At 38.5% G+C, this 18,869-nt stretch overlaps 1 protein-coding gene across 4 annotated transcripts in view; it reads left to right on the forward strand.

Annotated features, from left to right (window-relative positions):
• Window positions 1-12,627, forward strand: part of LOC114650895 (epidermal growth factor-like protein 8) — a 50,915-nt gene extending 38,288 nt beyond the window's left edge. For 3 of the 4 annotated variants that reach the window (XM_028800811.2, XM_028800829.2, XM_051933809.1), the window contains exons 4-9: window positions 313-425; window positions 6,303-6,401; window positions 6,484-6,621; window positions 6,812-6,879; window positions 11,164-11,326; window positions 11,462-12,627. In XM_028800811.2, the coding sequence (XP_028656644.2) occupies window positions 313-425; window positions 6,303-6,401; window positions 6,484-6,621; window positions 6,812-6,879; window positions 11,164-11,326; window positions 11,462-11,484 (604 nt within the window). In that variant the 3' untranslated portion in view covers window positions 11,485-12,627. The remainder of the gene's footprint in view (window positions 1-312; window positions 426-6,302; window positions 6,402-6,483; window positions 6,622-6,811; window positions 6,880-11,163; window positions 11,327-11,461) is intronic. The other variant, XM_028800821.2, reaches the window with a different exon arrangement.
• The last annotated feature ends 6,242 nt before the right edge of the window (window positions 12,628-18,869 follow it).

The raw sequence follows: 18,869 nt of genomic DNA on the forward strand, positions 1-18,869 counted from the left end.
CTTATACATAAAGATAAAGATAAAGAAATTATAATTGAATATTTAATGAGAGTTAAATACCTTTGCATCAGGCAACATACATGTATTTCTCCACAGTTAATATAATGGCTTATCACAGAACTGCACTTTGAGGCCCTGTCCAGTTGTCTTTAACTGCTATAAAATGTTAGATTGAGAAATGTTTCTTCAAGTGGTCACTTATCACCAATGTGTTTTTAAAATTCTCATTCAGAATCTCATAGCAAAATTCTTTCTCCTTGCACATCCGTATTCTGTGTTTTTGAACTCATATTACCTTGTACATCTCTTCAGGACCACCTACAGGGTGTCATTTCGCCAGGTTAAAAAGGAAGTGTCTCAGGTGAGCACCATGTGCTGTCCAGGTTGGAGAAAACGCTTCTCTCACTCCTACTGCTGTGATCAAGGTGAGCAGCAATTTTACAGACTGAATGTCTTCCTTACATTACCCTTTACTGTTGTAATATTCAATTACGGTCAGTTTCTTTTTGCTTTCTTGACATGATTTTTTTGCATGGAATTTAATTAATGTAAACATTTTTTTTTGCATTATAATTTTATTTTACACTGTATCTAACTTTAATGGAATAGTGGTGTAGCAGGTATTATTGACACTTACAGTTTGGTTCCAGTGTTGGAATGCAGTCCTAGTAAAGTTTGTATGTTATTCCTATGACTTTATGCTTCCTCCAGGATCTCAGCCCTCATCACACATTTAACTTGTGTGCATGTGCACCCTGCAGTGGAGTGGTCTACATTTTTAATCAGTGTCCCATGTGAGAGCGTAATATGTGTAGCTGCACAGACCAGGCTACTTTATCCTCGGTAACTTTAACCGATTCTTCCTAAGGAATACCCAAGTGCTCCTAAGCCAGCCAAAGATTACAACCCCTCTTGGATGTTCTGGGTCTACCTGGGGTTTTTCAAATTTTAGACATAAATGGGTCCTTGACTGCTAATCTAGGAGCAATTCTAAAGAAAAGTCCATACTAATGTTTTGGTATCTGTATGTTGCAACAATCTACCTATTAAGGAGAATTTATACTTCACCTGTCAGCCTAACCAGTAGTCTTCAGTGACTGTGATTGAAAAATTATAAAATCTTACTAAATCATAATCTTACCAAAGCAGCCCCATAAACCTCTATGCATGGTTTGATGTCCTGAACAACATTCCTGCGAGAAAGACCGTCCCTCCTCAGGAGGAACAGGTTTGATGTTAACGTTGAATGTAAGCCCATGCAAAGCTGTTGGACCAGACAACATACCTGGTCAAGTGTTCAGGGAATGTGCAAACCAGCTGATGGATATCTTTACAGTCATCGTCAATATTTACCTGAGGCAGGCAGTCATTTACCAAGTGCTTCAAGCCCACCACCATCACACCTATACCAAAGAAGTTCTCTGTCTCTTGCCTCAGTCACTATCACCCTATAGACCTTACAGCAATCATCTTGAAGTGCTTTGAGAGGCTAGTCTTGGGCCATCTGAAAGGTAAACTTCCCACATCTTGAGACCTTCTCCCATTTGTCTAGTGCCCAAACCATTCCACAGATGATGCCATATCATCTACTCTTCATCTGGCCTTGTCCCATCTGCACAAAAGAGACACTTTTGCTAGAATGCTGTTCATAGACTTCAGTTCAGCATTCATCACCATCATCAGGCAGAAGCTCATAATGAAGTTGAATCTGCAAGGCTACAACATTTTTTTATGCAACTAGATCCTGGATTTTCTGACATATAAAGACCAGACACAATGATTGGTGGACTGGTGTAAGTGCAGTAAGTATGGTGTAAGATGAAAGAGATGATTGTTGATTTCAGGAAGACCCCTGCTGACCACACCCCACTGTACATGGAGGGCTTTGTGGTGAAATTGGTCAAGAGTACCAAATTCTTCAGTGTGCACCTGGCAGCTGACTTTACTTAATCAGTTAACAACCATTGCCAGGAAGGTGCGACAGCATCTCCACTTCCTTCACTTCCTGACTACCTTTCCCATTCTCACCACATTCTACAGGGGTTATCATCAAGAGTGTTCTGTCCAGCTGCATCACTGTCTTGAGCATGGGAAAGGTGCTATATAAATAAAATGTATTGGGTTGGTTTGTTTTCAATCCTATGGTCCTACAACAGATACAACATACAGCACAAAAGATTGTTGAGGCAACTCTGCCCTCTATTAAAGACATCATTAGTATGCACTGCATCTGTAAAGCCTACTGCATTGTGGAAGGCCGCTTTTACCCCTCCCACGGTCTCTTTGGTCCACTTCCTTCTGGTAGAAGATTCTGTAGCATCCAAGCCAGTTCTGCTAGGTTCTACCCTTTCATTGTCTGGATTCTGAACTCTGTGCTGCCCTACATTCCTCAGATTGGTTCCTACTAGTTTATTTACATACAGTGCAACTGTTAAATTGGTCATTACTGCTGTTTTTATTATTGGTCGTTATTATTTATTTATGTATTGCTACTGGTGATACCCGTCTAAGTTAGGTTGAAATCTTTGTGATCAACACAGACGTCTATGATGACATTTGTAGTGCACCATGCAATCCTTTTTTCTCTGTTATATACCATTTGGTATAGGATTTGTAAAAAGCAGTGTTAATATTTGTGATGCACATAGTAACTGGGCAAACACACAGACAACTTATCCTTATTAAGTGGGACTATTCAATTTATTATTATTATTATTATTATTATTACACAATTTTATTGAACTCTCGGTCTAGGTCGAATTTTGCAATCACATTTTTTCCACTTTTACTGAACCAATTTCCTTCAAACTTTGCATGCATGTTGATCTCTGGTGACAATGCAACATTTCATCAGTTTTGACCAGGAATCTTTATGTTAATTACATCAAATTTAAATGTCTCATTTCCTTATATTATACTTTTAGTGAATGCACATATACTGTATATAGTGCATATATAAGTCACATATATAAGAATTAGTGGTTAGCATGTTGGACTTTTGATCAAACGGTCAAAGGTTCAAGACCAATGTAGACAAATTAATCTAAAAAATCATTTTGATTAAATGATATTTAAGTTTTTTTCAAATTACTTCAATATGACAGTTCAGCAGCATTGGTCAAGTGCTTAACAGGTTGGACGTTTACATGATTTTATTGAATTTGCCCTCTCTGTTTGTCTAGGTTAAATTTTGCAATCAATTCTTTACCCACTTTTACCAAACTGACTTCCTTCAAACTCTGCATACATGCTGATCTCCGGTGACAATGCATCAGTATTGACAAGGGACCTGAACATTAATTATGTCAAATTTAAATTTCTCATTTCCTTATATTATACTACTAGCAAAATACCCGCGCTTCGCAGCGGGGAAATACTGGCTGAATATTTTAATTAAGAAAAAAGTAAACATTTTTAAACTGAGGGAAAATATACAAAAAATTATTTGTTAAGGATCTCTTTGTATACCACGTTGTCAGTTCGTCCCTCCGGTTGTAATATGACCAATATGTTTGGGTCGTACGCAAATCCACAATTGGCTTTGTTGAGCCAAACCTGTTGTTTTCGTATGAGACGCTTTTCATTATTGGGATCGTATCTAGAAACAGAAGCTGTATTAACTTGTGGATTTGCCTCTGTGTATTTAGCGACAGCGTCTCTATGAACTTGGGGATTCGCTTGCGAGTATTTAGCCACAGCGTCCCTGTTAACTTGTGGATGTGCTTGGGAGTATTTAGCCACAGCGTCCCTGTTAAGTTGTGGATGTGCTTGGGAGTATTTAGCGACAGCGTCCCTATTAACTTCTGGATGTGCTTGCGAGTATTTAGCGACAGCGTCCCTATTAACTTGTGGATTTGCTTGCGAGTATTTAGCCACAGCATCCCAATGAACTTGTGGATTTGCTTCTGTGTATTTAGCCACAGCGTGTTTATTAACTTGTGGATTTTTCTGCGAGTATTTGGCGGCAGCTGCACGAAGTTGCTTCCATCTAGCTGCATCAGAAAATCTACCACGATGTCTGATACGCCTCCTTTTTACTGTGTTCTCACAGCTTGGATTGCTGCTGTCATAATCGGCTCGAGCTGGATTTGTGTTGAACTGACATTCGGTGTGTGTCAATCGATATAAGCATACATCTTTTGAGAGTTGAAATACTGTATTCATAAACATCAAAGTGTCCACTACTCAAATCGTCACCTGTGAATCTAAGATGTTTAAGAGGCATTAACGGTTCTCCAAAGGTGTAAAATATTTGGCCATTTTGGTACACTTGAAAGCGACAACCAAACAATTCAGCGGCAGCCATCAACTCACATGCAGAACCATAGGTGAAGGGCTTAAGCATTTCAGTCTTATAATGCTCCTGTGTACTGTAATTATCTCCTGTACCATCATCAGTCCACACTTTGAACCTGTCCCAGTCATTTAATACATAAGACACAATGTCCCTGCGGATATCAAAAGTGAGCCTGATATGTCCGTGCAATATGTAACACAGAGAATGGAAAAGGCAGGCGCCATCTCGGGGCATGGACACCACTCGGTAAGTGATAGTTCTTTGATTGATGGTGATCACCTCCATAGACATGTTAATAGGGGTACAGTTGGAAGAATAAAGGGAATGGGTACTTGATCAGTAAAGAAAGTATAAAATACCTACACAATAATTATAACAATCGTAATAAACGAAATAATAACCCGTGGATTAAATAAAAAGGCTGCTTCCTTTTCGAAGCAAGCAAAAACGACGTCCTTATATGGCGTTCGTTTATAAAATAGCAGAGAAGCTGCGTAAAGGCTGCTTCACAAAAAAAACAGCGGAGCGCCTTATATGGGCAGGCAGCGGATTAAATAAAGGAAATGGGTACCTGAACAGAAAACTAAGACTAAAATAGCTACACAATAACCATAACAATCGTAATAAACGAACAATAAAACAGTAGAGAACCGCGAAGCAAGGAGAAAGGACGGCCTTAGTCAGTCAGTGAGTGAGTGAGTGAGTCAGTGAGGGCTTTGCCTTTTATTAGTATAGATTAGCGATTACAAATATATAAAGTGCTTTTTGCCAACACACACACATATATATATATATATATATATATGAAAAATTAGTGGTGTTGATCAACAGTTTAGCGCGTTGGACTTTCGATCAAACAGTTGTCGGTTCAAGACCAATGTAGACAAATTAATTAAAAAAAAATAATTTTGATTAATTGACATTGAAGTGGTTAGCGTGTTAGACCTCCACTCAAATGTTAAAAGGTTTGAGACCAATGTACACAAACTTTTTTTTTTTAATTAAAAAAATGTTCATCATTTATATAGAAGTTTGGCAACATACTCTTTTCAGTGATTTGGCGTTATTGGCTCAGTGGATAAAGTGTTGGGCTTTTCTAAGAAAGACTGAAGGTTTGATTCTCCAACAGACAAATGCACATATCCAGTACTTCAAACACGTATGGTTTCACTGTGGGTAGGATTTTCTGAAATGAGAAATGTATGTGTATGAATGTTACATTTCACTTTAAGATCGTAGGTTTGATTCCACTCTGTCGCTATTGTCATTTGTCTCTCATCACATTCTGACCCAAGTCAAGGTTTTTGTAACATGCTGATGACTGTGTGGCATTAGGGTGGCTAAAAATATATACAAAAAAGATTTAAGTGACATGATTTTATTTTGTTATTTGTGATTTTCTTGTGCTAAAATTTTGTTGGTCATTTGTGACTAAAAATTAAATCGTGAGACACCCAAAAAGAAGTAAGATTTTGATTTGAAGCTTAATATTACATGCATGTTGTCCTCTTGACTGTTTCATTATTATTATTGTTGTTGTAGTTTCATGAAAAATGAAACTTCAAATACAAGTTTCAAGCAAAGCATTTACATAGATCTTATTGTTATTCCAAATAGCATAAAGATTTCTTATAAATACAAAAAAAAAACTATAATGCCTTTCAACAGTTATTCAGAACCTCCACTCCATCATGTATCAATGACCAGATCCCTTAAACATGTTGGAGGTTTTTAAAGTTTAATTTTAATAAAACATTTGATACCAATGAATCTCTAAACTCAAGCAATCACTGTTGACAATGGTAAGCTATTGAATGCATCCAGATTGAAATATTGCTATATACCGTTGTAGCCTATATCTTTTTGCCCCTCAATGTTTATGGCAGGTTGGCAGTTATGTTACTGGGCCGATGCCAAACAGCACATATATAGGACTGTGCTATCCCCAAGTATTTCATTAGACATTATCTCTTTCTCTTACTCTGTCTCACTATCTCTTTGTCAGCAGCAGTGTGTCAAAGCGCCTGCCAGAACAGAGGAATCTGTTTGGTGCCAAATGTGTGCACCTGCCCCCCAGGGTGGACAGGCAATCAGTGTCAAACTGGTGAGTCTGACTGTAATTAGTTGACGTGAAGTGCCTTCACAATCACTTTCCTAGATGTTATTTCCTTGTTCTGTAATTTTAGACATAAATGAATGCCAGGTGCAGTCTCGACAGTGCGGGCATAACTGCGTGAACACACCTGGGAGCTTCTTCTGCACATGTCGAAAAGGCTACGTCCTAAAAGACGATGGGAGGTCTTGTGAACAAAACGAACCAGGAGGTAAGACCAAACCAGACTCCTTCATTGAAAGTGACCTACTCTGGGCATTTCTAGGTGAAACTGAGATACATCAGCATGAAAGGGTCATATTTCGAAAATATGGGGGAAGCTGTTTTACATTAAACATGTTGACAGACTATATAATTGCATGGGTCTATGTTTTATTTTGAATTTTGTTTGCTTTTTAAAGATACTTTGTCCAAAAGCCTGTCAGAAGAAGTGTCACAACTGAAAGACAAGGTGACCAGCCTAGAACAGGTAAACTCTTGCCCATTCTGTGCCATTTCTTTTAAAATATGTCTGTTCTACACTGAGTAGCCATTTTATTTGGTACACCTAACCAGAATTGAGTCAGTTAGACCTTTTCTTTCACATCATCCTGAACTTATTAGCGTATGGACTTGCCAGGATGTCAAGTGCGGAGCACAGAGATGCTGGCTTGTGTTGATTCCTGTATATTACATCAATGTTTCAAAATAGCTGGCTTTGAACCTCACTTCTAAACCCACTGCAATATGTTGACTACGCTATCATGGCAATGCAATATAAATCCATGACTTATTGTTGTGGTATGAGCCATTATTCTTCTAATATTGTAAGCACACTGCTGCCATGAAGGAATACAACATTTATATGTCCAATGCTACTAAAGTAAGGATTTAATGGTATAAGGGGACCCAATGAGTGCCATGACAGCATATCTGACTCTACTATAATGCAACCAACAGCACTGGTGGCACCTGAAGGTTCCCTCTGTTATAAATTAAGGGAGGCTACATGATATAATAGGGCAGTTGACATTTTAAATTTAATTATATTTTAGCCAGAAGTATTAGACTTCTAAAGTCACTTTGCTATAATGAAGCCCATATCACATACTTAAACGCAGAAATGAATATGTAGGTGAACACCTCTGAAAAGTAAACATTTAATAAGGAATATTACTAAGGGAACATTTTGTGTTAGAAGAATTCCTCTGTCATTAATGATTTGCTGTCCTCATTCTCCTCTTGCCTCCATGTTCTGAATTTCCAATAAATTTTTATTAACGTCAAGCTTGTCTTCATTCGATTGTTTCCTTCATCTATCAGCACTGGCACCTTCCAGTTCAACAGATGCCAATAAAAACCCCTAAGGAATATTTTCAAGTTTCTTCATTGTTAATTTAATATCTTTTATTTAGAACTAGCAAAATACCCGTGCTTTGCAGTGGCGAAGTACTGCTTTAAAATTTTAAATAATAAACTGAGGGAAAATATACCAATAATTATTTGTTAAGGACCTCTTTGTATACCATGTTGTCAGTTCGCCCCTCCGGTTGTAATATGACCAAGCTGTGCACTGAGCTTACTCTTGAGCATGCAACGTATAGTTGGCCATGTGAAAAGCAAATCAAGAACGGCAAGACCGAGTCAGCTGCGGAGCTCAGCTCGGAGCGAAATGAAGTGAATGAAATGAGGTGAATGGGAGGGGAGATGATCACGTGACTCCAACACCCGCCTTAACTCTCTATCCCTCCACAAACACACAAACACAGTCTCTCGGATCCCAATTCTCCTTTATATATATAGATTACAACTCAATCCATTGTAACAATCTGTGTAATCCAAGCTTGTTACTACTCTGTCTTCCTGGTACACACATGGGAAAACACACAATTAAATAAAATCTAGTAAAAGTAGTTACAGTACCTATAAAAGGTATTCACCTTCTTGGAAGTTTTCATATATTATTATTATATATCATTAAATAACAGTAGATTTAATTTGGATTTTATGACACAGAAAAAGACTCTTTAATGTCAAAGTGAAATAGAGCTCTGCAGAGCGGTCTAAACCAGGGGTGGGCAATGTCGGTCCTGGAGAGCCGCAGTGGCTGCAGGTTTTTGTATCATGCGTAGAATTCACACTATAACATGGCATACAGACAAAAGCGCACAAAAAAAATCCAGATGCATAAATCTGTGCATTTGCCAACTTCCACGTTCTTCCGCTCCATAAATCCCGGTCAGCGTGAAAAGTAACGCACGTGCACGCGCTTGCTGTCCCGCCCTGTCTCCTCCCAGAATTACGCCTCTTTGAATATCAATATAAAATCAATATAAATAGCCCTTAAGCTCAGCGTTCTATGAAAAGGCAATGGCAAAAGCATGGGGGAAAATAGAATTTCAATGAATACCAAGTGGAGGCAAGGAAAAACGTACTATATGTTGGTTTAAACAGTGGTATAAACAACAAAAGGAAGTTGATCGAGTGACATAGAGTGTCGGAAAAACTCGAAAGCTCAAGTTCACAAAGTCGCACAGTGCCCGAAATAAAATGGAAGTTGTCAGATATCAAAGTCACTGTGAAAAGGTGAGTCGCAGCCCACCGTCTGAGTGTCATATTAAAGCTTATTAGGGTACAGACAAAAAAAAATAGACACACAGTGGGAAAAAAGCACGAAATGTCAACTTTATTCTCGAAATTTCCACTTTAATCACGTAGTTTATTTTGTCATTAAAGTAGAACATCATATACTTCATCTTAAAATCGTTTAATTTACTAGTTTCTCAAATCCCATTGTAACTAAAGTAGCACGTTAAATGCTTTGATTTGTATGTGTTCTTCTATGTGCTCTATGTGCGTGAATCACTACGTCCTTCTTAAACGGGCTTTCTCTTCCTCCGACAGGACGCAGAATCCATTACATTCGTGATATTACAGTTCTCTGACATAATTTAAATACTGAGATATATAATTGATATCATTTCATTATTCATATCATATCAATTAAAGCATGTATTAAACATGGGAACACGGTGGTGCAGTGATAGTGACGAACTGGCACCCCATCCAGAGATTGTTCCTGCCTCACTCAAGATGCTTGCTGCGCCGTGAGCAACTTTCGATGAAATAATTTAATGCAGCAGTACTGTCTCTTTCAAACATACTAACCCCCAATTCCTTTTCTATCTCCAAGTACCCAATCGCCACACAATCAGCCCTGTAATAGATGTTAAGCTATCTGTAAGTTTAGAACGCTGATTCTTCAAAACTTTTAAGGAGCATTGAAATATTTTCGTAGTACATGTTTAATTATTCCATCCATCTATCCATCCAGTGTCGTGGCAGTTCCTTGCTAGCGCTGCAACACCGTGTCCTCACATGTTTAATAATTAAAAATACAGATTATTTAAATAATGTTAACATTTTATGTGTATAATGTAACAAACATATTTTGCTGCATTTTATCTTAAAAATGATATCGTCATCATATGTAAATACACGCTTTATAAAGTGGCTCAGGTTGTGTAATATTATAACTGTATCGCAAGTTTACATTGAGGTAATTGTACTTTGTGGAAGACCAGCCCGGACACAGACAGGCAGACACCAACAGTTCCAAACACACGCCAATATTTATAATATTTATAACTAGTAAAGTCCCGTACACAACCCAGTGTCCTTCCACCAATCACCCTCAAGTCCAGGCCTTTCAATGATCCAGCCTTTCTTCATCGTCTCCACTCCTCTCCTCCGAGCTTCGTCATCTTCCTCCAGACTCCCAATGACAACTGAAGGGAGGCGGCCCCTTTTATTTCCAACCGGACGTGCTCCAGGTGCCCCTATTGAAACTATTGAAATAGTCAGGAAAAATAATTGAAATGTTGAGATGTCAGGTAACTGAAACAAACTACTCTGGGTGTCTCTCTCCTAAGAGGATTCGTTTTGTCAACGTGCTCGCCTCGCTTCTGCATTAATGGCGGGATGGAAAGTAAAAGGGATACCGTTTTGCCAATGTTAGCAGTTAAGCGACTTTGCCTTTCTTCAGCGGTTTTGTTTTGCTGATGTGCCGGTCTCGCTTGTGTATTAGTGCCTAAGTGAGTTTCTGTTTCCTCGGAGGTGGAGCCCTTACCCCGACTCTACCTCTCACTTTCGGGCTGAACAGACACACACACTTCCATGCGTAAACAACATTTATATATAAGATAGTTGACTACTTCTAGTTTGCCTGTTACTCTACATAAGTCGTGTTCATCTGTGATCTCCTTTAAGCGATTCTTTCTGAACACAGAAATAGGTGGTGATCCATTCTCGGGACTCCAGTGAGACAAACCCCATAGCTAGCATTTCTGGCACACACTGTCCTACTGCATTCAAAGATACATAAATCTTTAATCTTGCCCTTTTACCACTACCCTCACAACCCCCACCCTGAATTGCACACATATCATCTGCTGGTAGTTGCCTCCCTGTCTGCCCATAGGATGCTATCACTGCTTAAGCAGTTCACAGAACAACTGCACCCAGTAACATGGCCGTTCAATATATAGTATATGATTTGCACATACTTATCTAACATATAGGATGGACCACAAGTGCAGTGATTTTCCAAGTTACAATAACGATGTGGTAGACATTAATCATCTAAAATGTGAATAATTGCATAGTTTAGTGTGATAGCTACACTAATGGTCCATTCAGACATAAGCATGACAAGTAAATAATCTGAAGGGAGACCCAAAATGAGCTCTTTGTTCATATTATATCCTATGTTTAGCGACTAGAGAGAGCCGTCAGTGCATTCTCTAGGTTTGTGCCATTTGACGTGGAGCAAGTTAGAGATTCAGAAATTGCAGAGATGTGGAGCCGACTGGGACAGCTGGACCGCATCGACTCTTTGAGTGAACAGATCCTCATGCTGGAAGAGAGGCTACCCAATTGTAAGTCCTAATTTCTTAAACTAATCAGCTCAGGAAATCTCTTTCGGAATGGGCAAGAATTCTCAAGTACGTCTTGAAACAAATTCTACTGTTACACAACTCCAGTAATGTAGATGTGTCTGTTTTATTTTTCAGGTTCATGTAACGAAAGCCAATAGCTCAGAGGACCAATGACAAATGAGCACAACATCTTCTATTTTGCTATGCCAGTTCGTTATTCTTCTTTAGCTTTTAAATGGATTTGTTTTGCATAAATTTAAATCTAGAAAGCCACAGTGCAGAGGATATTACTGGAGGAGGTTTGGGCTTATTCATGGTATATTTTCCTTTCCATATTGTAAATTGTGGTTGTGGGATTCATTCATAATGATTCTAATGGTAGCTACACATACAAGACTCATATCGGCTTCATAAATTTTATCAAACCAAATTAACACGGTAGCGCCCTTGTTCCCTTATTTCCATCTTAATATATCCAAACGGGACAGCGAACTAATTAAAAAAGGTGCTGATGCATCTTGCAGTGCAGATACACTGTTGTTTTGCATCAGCAACTTCTTTTCAATAACAGGCTATATTTTATGAAAATTCTGCATGGAATTACAATGTGAACCGCTAACTCACTCGACTGAAGAAGTCTCCGCTGTTCCTTTCATCCACAAAATAAACATCCCAGGGCAAAGACAGACTGTTTGTTATGATTTATTATCATGGCCGAAATATAAACTCCAAGATGCTATTGCCCTCCAGATAAAGAGTCTGCAGCCACTGCTTAAGCCATGAATCCAAACCATGTCATTCACTCCTGTTAACTCTGAACGTATAAAAAAGAAGAGAAAAAGCACATATTTATTAATATACTCTTTGAAACCCTATAGCAGGCCTCTTAAGAAAAAAAAACTGTTAATCCTTTCAATTAAAGTACTAAAATTTTCTCCACTTTCAACTTGACAAAGCTGATACAACAAAAATGCGTATCAGTTCATATCATTTTTTTATAACCTGGAATTCTGGGATGCCTTTTTCCCAGAAAAGCACACCAGAACTGTAGGCACTAGGGAATAAATCACAGGGGCTTTCCTCCTTTTGTTTGATAAATGTTGTATATATATTGAGGGAAAAGATGAAAGAATGTTAATACATTTTTATGATCAATGTCATTCCCTCCCATCGTTCTTGGGCACTTTAAAATACACGTTACAATGGTGCTAACAGCTGAGCACAGCTGCAAAATGCTGGAACAGTTTTCTGAATTCTTCCTTTTTTATATTTCATTACTGTTCTTATTTATGTGAAAATATAATAAAAAAGTTGTGTTTTGTATATGTGAAGTAGATTATTATTTTGTTTTATTTCTACTTTGTGCATAGAAAAGGCTTAAAACATGAAAGGAGAAACTTTGCACTCCATTTGCATGGCTGAATGTCTTCTCCTTTTAAAGCAGGGGTGTCCATCTCTGGTCCTGGTGGGCCGCAGTGGCTGCAGTTTTTCATTCTAACCCTATTCCTAATCAGTTTTCACTGCTAATTAACTCCTTTTCCGTTGATTTTATTAGCCCTGTTTTTAAGGATTCAGTCCTCTGCATCGATTCGTTTCTTCTTTAAATGAGAAATGAGACGTGAAATGAGCCAACAGATGACCAGCTAAACTGGAACGTCATACTCCAGCCAATTTCACTCCAACCAGTTTCTTATTGAGAAGCCGATTGTTGCTATTAATTAAAGCCGTCATTGAATATCATGACTTGTTGCTGCTCTCGTTCTGCCACAGCCGACTGTTGATTTTCTGTTTTTTTCTAAGACCACCGTCAAGATGTTTTGGTGACCTGAGCAGACCCACATGACCTTTCTTTATTTTCAGGTGAGCTGATCATGTGCCAGCTCGTTTCGTGTCTCATTAAGGAAAAAGAAACAACTAAGGGGTCTGAGTCACGTCAATTAAAACAAAAGCAAAACAAGTTAATCGGCATGCAAAGACAGCAAACTAATTAAGAAGATGGGTAGAATGAAAACCTGCAGCCACATTGGCACACCAGGACCGGAGTTGGACACCCCTGGTTTAAACTATGGGTGACACTTCTCTGTTATACTACAACCTGTTCCTCCCACACTCAGTTGTTTTATTAACGTTTTACCCAATCAGATCAAATCACGTTATTCAGAAATGCATTAGTGAGGCCACTGTCTAAATAAGATTTAGTCTCTGCATTAGGCAAAACGTTTTGTTTTTTTTGGTGCTTTAGTTTTGCACAAAATGTTGTAAGGTGTTATTTATGAAATCAGAGTATGGGGTCAAAAACTATTATCCATTACCTCTATACATTGTAAATAGAGAGCTGTGTTAGGATTTTTCTCTCCTGTAAAAGAGAAAAGACTCACACGTGATTAGAACGTGAATCAAATGAGAGCTGGTACACACCCGATTAAGACAACACATCCAAAATGTCGAGTCTCTACTCTTGTTTTCTGTTTTTCTTCTTTTTTTTAAGTTGGGAAATACACAAATAACATTAACTTGTTTTATGAATCTATTTAATTATCTACAAATTTTTGAGATGCATTTGGAGTCCACAGCCATGAAAGGATTATGTGATCTCCGTAAAATAATCAAACTAAGTCCCAGATATTGTGAGACGACATTTAATTTATAGAAAGAAAGGACGGGGAGGTCTTGTCCTCTTCAAGCTTGAAAGCAAGTTGTTTTTTCTGATACTTTAGTATCAATAGTACAAGTGGTGTTGGACGTTAAGGATGCAATGAGAAGTCAACAAAATGGTACCTTTTATTAGCTACCTACAATGATTACAGTATTCAAACCTTTGAGGCTGCTCAGGCCCTTTCTTCAGGTAAGATGCATTTGAAGAACTGAAGAAGGGGCCCGAGTTGCCTCAAAAGCTTGCATATTGTCATCTTTCTAGTTAGCCAATAAAAGGTGTCATTTTGCTTGACTTCTCATTGTATCGCAGAACAACACATACAGTAGTTATACTTTGTTCTCTAAAATGTAAAGAGTTTAACAGGAAATGTACTGACTATATCACTCCTAGTTTTGGAAACAAATCCCATTAAACAGTGCTGTCTGTGATAGACTTGCACCACGTCCAGGATTCATTTCTGACTTGTTGGGATAAGCTTCAGCAATCTGACCTCGGTTTGGACAAGTGGGTTAGATGTAATCCATCGGTCTATTTTCTAGTTGTAATAGGATATTTTGTCTGTAGCTGGTAGTATTGCCACTTCATGGCTCTTGGGTGGCAGTTTGATTCCTGGACTTTGCTAATTTTGTTGTCGAGTTTAGATGATTTCCCTATGCTGTGCTCACAGATCAATGTATATAAACGGATCATTAAATGCAGCACTCCCTTCTTACAATACTTAATTCTTCAAGCGTATGTGTTCATCCAAGGCTTGCTCTTGCTTGGTACTTATTCAACCAAGGATTGGTTCCATAAATGAATGAATAAATAGCTATTCCACCAACAATAAAGTGTGTCCGATTTGATATGGCTTCCTTAAATTCATGACAGCATTAACACCTCATCCATACAGCAGCAGTTTTAGTTTCCAATGGTGAATAAAAAGTACAGCATTCAAAGTGAGCATGGAGGCAGCGTTGCTAGGAACTTAGAACAAAAGATGAGCAACCATGTAATAAGTCTGAAATGAAAAAGGGCACGTGTCCACATGAGGTAAGTAGGCTGTTGTCAAGAATTGAGAAATAGATGCAATTTTATAATTTACTTTCATGAAATAAAGATGTTAAAGGCATACATACAAATCATACTATTACCACAGAATGGAGGACTGTCATTTTAGTGCTTAACAGATCAAAAGATGTGCCAAAAAGCTCTTGACTTGCACAACCAAATGTTTTATTCAGTCAGTCCAATCCAAGACCCTAATTAGAAATCATTTTTGCATCAGTATAAAAGCCCACCATCCATTGACTATGCCACCCATTTAGTGGCTGTCATGGTTAGGGCCTTTCTCAATAGCATCAAGAACGAGGCAGGAGCCAGCAAGTGTACACATGAGTATGTACATCTTTGAGATGAGGGAGAAAAATCGGAGTACCTGAAAGAAAATTATAAAGTACAGAAACAGATGGAGATGTGTGAACCACATAAACTCAAACCAAACTATGAGTTGATTCCATGATCCTGGAGCTATCAGGCTGTGATGCTAACTATGGACTGATGGATGAAATGTGCAGAAGTGACATTCTATGCTACACCAGGCATATATATATTCATTAAAAAGAAAAAAATGGGTAATTTCTGAGAGGTTGCAGGGCATGCTGAGGTATACTTCTGGTGGAGGCCTTACCATGCCCTTGATGATGGATCAAATTCTATTCATCACAGGTGTCCCAGCCCACATCACCTTGTGTGAAGGAACCTTAAATTTAAGATTACTAATTTCACACTACAGTTCTGATTTTTCAGTGTAAACACCTCTAACAAAGGAGCCCCTGAAATCTCCCTAAATGGCATGTTTTTGTGACTATATCTGTCTTATTGGCATGCAGATGGATATCTTACTGGTGAACCAAGGATGCAAAGGCAACTCTGAGCTACCAAAAGATTTTTATGGATGTTTTGGTCCTCACCATATCCAGAGGTGTTTCTCTTTTTGGGCCTAATTCTGTTTGGTAGCCTGCAGCACTCTGCTGAAAAGGCAAGTTCATAAACTGGAAAGACAGAAGAGAACAGATGCTCTGCAAACAAGCAACTACTGATAATGTGATGAACTAACACAGATGCAAATGATAGAATGCATTTCGAGCTGCTAGAGATAAGGTCTGCTCAAATATCCGAGGCTTTGCACATTAGAAACTGGATACTATGGTAGTAAGATCTATTCCTGCGAACTTTCACATGTATGGTCTATAAAAAGAACACAGGTTTCTTTGTTTGGGACAGAAAATAATGAGCAAGAAAAATAACATCAAGTCTGATCCAACAAATATTTAGTTAAAGGTATTGCCTCAAATTCATAGGATCTAAGCATACAGTATGATAGGCGTTCATTCTCTTTGTATTATTAGGAGGCTTTGCTAAAGTATTATTGTAGATTACCTTTTCTTTTAAGTTAAAACTTAAAAAATGTAATAGTCCTTACATTTGTTAATAAAAGATTTGAGAAGGCCTTTTACTATATAAAAGATAGGCAGCAAATTAGCTGAGGCAGCACAGTGGTTAACACTGATAACTTGTGGATTTAGAGGCTTGAGCTTGAATATTTATGAATTGTATTGTGCATACACTGATTTTCCTTGCATACAGTACTGTATATGTGAAGGTAATATGTGTTAGGGTAACCTAGTGACTATAAAGTGGTCCTATCTGATGGACTGGTGACCTCCCCAGAGCTGTTACATGCCTTATGCCAACATGGACAAGATGTCATAATCTAAAGAGAACTCAGCTAACTTCGGGAGGGGTTTTCCACATGCGTATTAGTCCGGGCACGGCTAGAAATTCAGAACAAAAGAAATCAGATGTATAAAACTGTTTAAATACTCTACAATTGGCAAAAATTCATGGTCTACTTAGAAGTGAACATAACTAAAAATAACCTACAGGGCAGCCAACAACTTCTCGTCAACTACAGCACAGGTTAACATGTTAAGCCTGACAAGCATTGTTTTCATTTTTTCGTAAGGGACTTTCCCATCACAGAAACTTCTTACAGGGTACCAGGGTTGTTTTATGGAACTGTTATAACATTCCCACTACAGGAACGCGAGCCACTTGTAGCTCCTGGTACTTTTTTTTTAGCTTCTACTCCCAGGAATGTTTGTTCAACCAGAACCTATCTGGCGATGGATTGTGTTGAATGGTTCACCACAAGCTCTGGCACCATCTTATGAATCTGTAGTTTGGACTTTGAAGAGAGTTATCAGTAAACACACTTCACTCTTAATAGCCACGCTATGCATCACATTAAAGCAATAATCTCCCCTGTGAAATCACGATCAGTTTAAAGCAAAGAAGTGCAGGGATCCCCCCCGAGAACATTCGCAAATTCCTCAATTCACACAGTCACTCTTCATTGCATGTCACACATTTTGCATAAAGTTTACAGTTCCTGTATGTGCAACAGATGAAAGTGGCCAGGTAGCACAAGAGATCCACAGCCTACATCGTACAGGAACTCATTGGTTCCTGAAAACAAAGTTCCTACGGTGGGAAAATGACTATTGATTAAATACAATCAATAACATCGAGGAAAATAGATCCATGTTTATTAACCTTCGACATGCTTCACCTTAGAAAGCAGTTTGCTGTTCCAAATAGGTAGGTGGTTTTGTGATTAAAATAAAAATATTTATGCTAGATTTGACACCAAACACATCTATGCTATGCACCTGAGATAAATGTGCGGTAGCAGGAAACAGGAGCATTTTAAGTACAGCGTGTGCATTTAGGTGAAGGAGGAGAGAATGCTGGCAGCGTGGCACAATTTGGCATAGTACTTGTAACATTTTTAATGCAAATTCCAAAAAGGTGCTTTATGACTCTGGCTCGCTAAATTAGCGAACATGTAAGGGCGTTTAGTCCAAGAACTGGTTTCTTCACTCAGAATTCAGATGAATGAATACTGACACACAATTCTTATGTAAATACAGTAATCCCTCACGTATCGCGGGAGATAGGTTCCAAGGCCGACCGCGATAAATGAATTTCCGCGAAGTAGGGACACCATATTTATTTAATTATTTAACGTGTATTTAGACGTTTTTAAACCCTCCCTGTATTGTTTACAACCCACCCTTTACTCTATTAATAACAGGGACAACTGCTAAGCAATATGAAATCGGTAGATAAGTTTACACTTACTGTATAGCGAAGTACACGTAGCTATATATGACGCGATGATGGTGATGAATATGCTGCGCAGTAAAAATGATGACGATGAAGGTGATGATGACTTTTACTGCGCAGCTGATGACTGTATTTTACATCTCTTCAGATGGAAAAGCCATTTCCTGGGGCACCTCCTCCTCGGTTTCCGAAGGTGTATCCGTAGTAGTAGTAGTAGTAGTAGGAACTGGCTCTTTTTTGCGAGGCTGCAAAAACATCGTGATCGGCAGTTGCTGCCGCTGCTTCTTTTTCAGGTCGAAGAGCAGCTTGTAGGCGGTCATGACGTTGACAAGGCATCAGTCAAAGCACCAATCACAGGCCCGATTACAAAGCGGGAAGCTGTGATTTGTCGTCTCCCTCCCATGTAACAAATCACAGCCCGTGTTACAACGCACTTAGTCACCGAACTTGTTTTGTTGTTCTTAGACTAGGAAATACTACTACTATATTTAAAAACCCGCGAAGTTGTGAACCCACGAAAAGTGAACCGCAAAGTAGTGAGGGATTACTGTACATCATATGAAAAAGTTTGGGAACCCCTCTTAATTCTTAGGAGTTTTGTTTATCATTGGCTGAGCTTTCAAAGTAGCAACTTCCTTTAATTATATGACATGCCTTATGGAAACAGTAGTATTTCAGCAGTGACATTAAGTTTATTGGATTAACAGAAAAATGCAA

This window comes from Erpetoichthys calabaricus, chromosome 1, assembly GCF_900747795.2.
Source record: "Erpetoichthys calabaricus chromosome 1, fErpCal1.3, whole genome shotgun sequence".
NCBI classification, from domain to species: domain Eukaryota; kingdom Metazoa; phylum Chordata; class Cladistia; order Polypteriformes; family Polypteridae; genus Erpetoichthys; species Erpetoichthys calabaricus.